The sequence below is a fragment of the Diachasma alloeum genome, unplaced genomic scaffold (genome assembly GCF_001412515.2).
Source record: "Diachasma alloeum isolate Michigan unplaced genomic scaffold, Dall2.0 Dall_scaffold_00746, whole genome shotgun sequence".
Classification (NCBI taxonomy): domain Eukaryota; kingdom Metazoa; phylum Arthropoda; class Insecta; order Hymenoptera; family Braconidae; genus Diachasma; species Diachasma alloeum.
Genome location: NW_021680876.1, coordinates 76,048 through 82,047, shown reverse-complemented (window position 1 = coordinate 82,047; position 6,000 = coordinate 76,048). Strand labels below are relative to the sequence as shown.

Here is a 6,000-nt window from a genome sequence, read left to right as displayed (position 1 = left end):
TGGAGCCAACTTCTGATAATAGCCGTTTTCGTAAATGAAGTCTCCGGCCTTAGTTATAACCTAATAATTGAGCTAATCTTCGGACAATATTACCAGGTAATTATAAATCAGATTATTTATTCAGAGGTAAAATCCCCAGTTACAATGTTTGGTTTAATATTTTCTTGTTTGCTCCCAATTTAGGTGATCCAATGATGTTCAACATGTTTGTTCGTTTCTTACGTTCGGCTTTCACTGTTTTAATGTGGGTTTTCCAGGTGAGTTTTCCATCCCAATATAGCCCTAATATTCTCATGGATTTTACTCGGTTTATCGGAGTTTTTTGGAGTTTTAGTACGGTTTCCTCATCCGGGATTTTTGTTCTGGAGAATACTATGAATTCCGATTGTGTCTTCGGGAATATAAATCTTACTTTTTCGGCCCATTCATATACTGTGTCCAGATTTTTTTGTGTAAGGCTCATGGTGTTCTTGACGGTTTTTCCATTGCAGAATATTGTGAGACCATCAGCGAACAATAGTCCTTTCACTGGTTTCTCAAGATTTTGGAGGATGTCGTTGATGGCTATCAAGAAGATCGTCACACTTATAACCGAACCCTGAGGAGTACTATTAGGAATTTCTGTACTATTAGACATTTTTCCATTCATCCTCACCTTAATGAGTCTGCTGTACATGACATTCTGGATATAAGCTAATATGTTACCGTTATATCCTAGGTCCCGCAATTGTCGTACGACTTTATTTCTCCAAACCATCTCATAGGCCTTTTGTAGGTCTAACAAGGAACCCTAGGTAGGTGTCCGCCTCCGATTTTGATAAAACTTATATATGTTATAGAGGAAGCGAAAATAAGGGACACGTATTTTTTCTTATCGGCTAATACGTGGATTTTGGGGGCAAAACTGTGCTCTGAAGTTGGCCACTTCTCGGGGTATTTTGTCGTTTGCGTATATAAAGAGAGTACTCAGACAAATATTTTGCCATGTAAGAGGAAGCTTATGATGAATGATGAATATGTGAATTAAAATCATCCCCAGGGGTTGAAATTTAGGGGATGAACTACCCCCACGAATTATTTTTCCAATTAAAAAAAAATATTGCTCGGAATTTCATGGGACCAATTCCATTCGAAAGAGCATTCCAAAGGACAGAATACTTTTTTTTGCATTTCTGTTACAGATTGCAATTTAACAGCGAAAAAATTAATTTCTTGTAATTTTTCAATTTTGAAATTTTTCGTAGTGTAATACAAAGCTCGTGAGAACTGATGAGATTAACGATAAAATTCATCCCCGAGGGTGTTGAATGTGGGGGCCCACTGCCCTCCTAGAAAATCATTTTTCAAATGGAAAAAAAATATAATCTAAAATTTTATAAAATCATTATTCGCAACAGGATGAGAAAAATACGGTGTACCTTCTTCATTAATTTTCTTGTTTCTGGAATCTGAATATGGAGGCAAAAGAAAAATCCATCGTCTGCATTTTTGAGAATGAAATACATGTTCTCAAACGTTCTGATGCGGCAGTGCGAGGGGGTAGTACTGGGAATGGATAAATTTGGCCAGTGGTCATGGAAAAGTCGAACAATGTGTAGAGTATAAGAAATTAAAAATAACATACAATTGAGGTGGTCTTATAACATCGATGTTTATATGTTTATATGCAGGACCGCAACGGGATCATATACGCTAGGTAAGTTCCCTCAGTGGAGGAGGCGCACGCGCTCTCCTGGCATTTTCACGCAGCTTTTGTGAGGAAACAAACTCAGAGCTCCATGATGGCCTCTATATTAACCGATAAAATTTTTGAAGTTTTTTTCAACTTATGAGGGCTTAATGCAATATAAATATGGTACTAATAATTACAAATGGATTCCAAGAAGTTGATCTATCTGCCTTTCGATCCAAAGGTCTCAGTAAAGGTGCAAAATTAGTGAAAAGGTTCCACGTCAGTAATATTCGGAAAATCATTGACGGAGCGAGTCGACAAATTCATGGATCTGTATTAAGGGAAACTCCAGGTGCTCAGAGCACACGAAAGAAATAAAATATTTATTCACCAATAATTGAGGTAATTTTTATTGAATTTCTGAGTGGAGCAGATACGCTCATCGTCGTTTCCCTCTATGAAAGTGGTATATGGATGATATTTCTCTTCCACAGCTGAATCAGGCCAATGGGCGTACTATTGTTGATACTAAATGCACATGCAAAGGGGGTATGTTGCTGTGTAAAAATGCTGCAGCATTATGCATTGTCGTAAATGAAGAGAATACACTTCCGAAAACCGATGCACCAAAGGTCTGGAACTGCCCAGCCGAGCAGCAGTTGGAAAAATATCGCAAAGAATCTAGAATGGAAGTAATGTTTTCTTCAGAAGATGGAAATATTTCTGGCAACACTATCTACACTGTCGAAAATGTTGCAAATGTTTCCGAAGCTCATATGGAAAAGAACAGCGCATTTATCTACATGTTGAAAGCTGAGAACAGGTGTATTGATGAGAAGGAAATTCGAGAAAAGTTGAGGAAACAGCAGGAAGATTTTTGTCGTGCACTATTTACTCAAGTGTTTGTATTACAACAAGAAAACGGTTTCAAAAGTTATCATACCCACGAGTATGTGCTGGATGACAGTGGCAATCGGGTTTTGTCGGGAATTCGTTGTCCTGAAGAATATGATGCGTTTTACACAAGCAATATGAAAATCGATACAAAAACGTGGCTCAATATTTGTCTCCTGTCTTTAAATCAATCAAATACGGCTGCTTGGTTTGAACAGAGGTCTGTGAGGATTACTTGTAGTGAGAAAGCACACAAGATCAAAACCCGGCGTAAGGATTTCGATCTTTTTGCTGTGAAATTCAGGGAAAACTCTGAAAGCCACATCTCCACTAAAGCCATGCGATACGGTTTGGAAATGGAGCCTGTGGCAAGAGAATTTTTCAAGAATTTAATTCAGCAAGAAGTTTGCGAGACCGGCTTGATTATTAATTTTTCTCAGCTTTTTTTGGCATGTAGTCCAGATGGTTTAATTTTCAACGGACAAACTTTAGAGTTATTGGACATGAAATGCCCATTTTTATGTACTGATTCCATCATAGTAGATTTTGAAAAACACGAAAGTTCTGTCAAATATCTGCAGGTCGATGAGAATCGAGAATTTTTTTTAGTAAAAAGCCATCAGTATTATACGCAAATTCACGTATCTATGTACGTGCTTTGGGTAGGAATGTGTCATTTTTTTGTATTTTCGAGCAAACAGTACATACATTTGCAAATCGCAAGTGATGAAGAGTTCCAAACTTGTTTCATTCCAAAAATAGAGAAATTTTATTTCGATTATTACATTGAGTTATGTCAGCCAAGTGCAAACAGTGAAGCAGAACTTGTAAAGGGATGATGGAAACTAGATGAAGTAGAGAAAAAACTATTTCCAAAGATTCCAAGGACCATGGAAAAATCCTAGAGGAGAAAACTAAAAAGTTATTTGTTACAAATGGAATATTTACGAATGGTTGGATCGTTTTAATGTCATTATGAAATAAAATTTCAATAAATACGACACAATTTTAATAGTCATCTTTTTATCTTCATTCAACTGTCAGGACGAATAATTGGCTCCTTATTATTAGCTCACACACAACAAAGAACCATGATTTTGTCGATATAATTGAATAATTCTACATTAATATGACGTAATATTCCAAAAAAATTTCATTCGTTGAATAGCTCTTTCTACATGAATTCTGACGGACGCAATTGAGTAGCCTTCTAGGACCTCCTCTCGAGTGAATTGGGGATTGACTGCGAATGGAGGCATTACCAATAGACATTGATGCTCCAGAAGGGCATTTTTTGTTTGAGGGAATCCTATGTCCGCCATAATCTGATCTCCAGCCTGCACCAACTCGAAAAAACCAGAATCATTAACGATAAATCCATCAGTACATTTTCCACCAGGTTTTCGTCAACTAAAAAAAAAAAAGAATTATTTTTCTATATTTTTTAATATTTTCACCATCATGCAAGTTGTGATTTCAAGCAAACATACTTTTCCCATTGAGTTCATCAATTTTCATGTGCTCGATTCAATTTTTTTAAGCTCGTAATCGTTCGCCCCTGTCCTGACTTCCAGATTTTTCTACTTTTTTGTAAATGTCAGGAAATATTGTCGGGTTGAATGCCTCGTTTAAGGGATCATTAGATTTTTCACCTCCAGAAAAATGAGCACTGCAAATCCTAGAATTTGCTGTGGGAATCCACGGCTTGCCATCAGGCCGGGAGGAAAAATGAAAACCATCAATACTATAAGTCATATCACAATTCGGCTCACTGTTTTTACGCGCCTATGCATTCCTGTATCAATTAGTCAATATTTTCGTTTAATTTTTTTATTTTTATAGAAGTCATAGGATACATACATTTTTCGACGTACAGATCTGATCTATTGTTGTTTCCGCACTTGCTCCCAAGGACGGTTTGGAAATTAGTAGAAGTGCAGGTCAGGATTTTTCTTTGCATTATTACTGCAATTCACGACACAACAATTTTGTTTCGATTTTGATTTTACTTTCTGTGAAGTGTTTCTGGAGTTCATCGCGTACGGTTTTGGAGCACATACAAAGTGGCATGGAGTGCCCCACAAAAATTGCAACCGTTGGCCACTTAGCGCCGCCAATCGAGCTACTTGCCTAGCGTATGCGGTAGAATAAAAATATCGATTAGAATGTGACTTCTGTTTTTTAAAAATAAAATCATGGGGATAAATATATATTTTTGGCTTCCATCTTTCATGCAATTCATGATCAGTCTACCAAAATCTGTCGAGAAAAACTGTCTATCAGTGAGTGTTGTTTCGTGATCGTTTCATGATGAAAATTAATCCAATCAATGTCATCAGACAGACAGATCGGTCAGATTGGTTGTTGTTCTCATGGCAATATTTGAAGATTTTAATCTTGCTGAAACGCCCGTGAACAATACGTAACGCGAATTAGTGGATGCTTTCCAAACGATTTTACTTCGATCCATGGCGGAATACAATAGTGTAGAAATGAGCCTTATAAAGATATAGAAATGTTAGCGGTTGAAGATAAAGAATTTCAAGCACATAATAAAAAATCATCTGAAAGTTGTTCGGAAGATAAGGAACCTGTAGATTTTGACTATAAGCGGAGAGCAGTAGAATTCTGGAAAAGTGCAAAGACGAAACAAAATACTTCCGTGAAAACAGTTTCGAATCGATTCAAAAAGGTGACATCCAGTCGACTGTTACGTCGTTGGGCAGATCAAATCAACAAAGGAGGGATATATATAGAGAAGTTGAAGCGTATTTCGGAGTATACATTGAATAATATGAAAAACGCAATTGATGCGGGATTGGTTGTTCACGTCACCGACCTACGCAGGTGGGCTCTGCAAGCTCGGAAAAATATAGAATTTGAAGACATTCGTTTCACGTCTTCCCCATGGTGGTTACATAATTTCAAGAAAGCACATCGTATCACATCTCGGAAAATTAACAAATTCGTCACGCGCAAAACAGTAGAAAATCGAGAAACTCTACAAAAACTATCAGACGAATTTCTTCTAAAAGTTCAGCCTTATTTTGCCACGTATGGACTGGAAAAATCTTTAATTCGGATCAGAGTGATTTTCAATTAAAAATTCATTCAGGGCGTACTTTAGCTGAAGAAGGCGCAAAACAAGTGGCATGTATAGCACAATCGGTAACCTCGACAACACATAGTTATACGATCCAACCCACAATTTCTACTCATGACAAATTCTTTTCACCTCTCTTCCTGCTTTTGAAAGAACCTTCTGGAACTTTTGGCCCTATCGTGGAGCAGAATCTTTTCATACCATCCAATGTTTTTGGCACTGGCTCAAATTCGGGGAAACTCACTTCAGGTACGATAATGTTCAAGACACAAGAGCACCTGATATTCTCTACACATTAATCACGATCATTAAAATGTTCTCAATGTTTAGA

At 37.1% G+C, this 6,000-nt stretch overlaps 1 protein-coding gene across 1 annotated transcript; it reads right to left on the bottom strand.

Moving 5' to 3' along the window:
- Nucleotides 1-4,102: 4,102 nt before the first annotated feature.
- Nucleotides 4,103-4,602, bottom strand: LOC107044473 (THAP domain-containing protein 11-like). Its single transcript, XM_015266365.1, is given in 2 exon segments — nucleotides 4,103-4,351; nucleotides 4,468-4,602. Coding segments are annotated over 2 exon segments (384 nt in total).
- Between the last annotated feature and the right edge of the window lie 1,398 nt (nucleotides 4,603-6,000).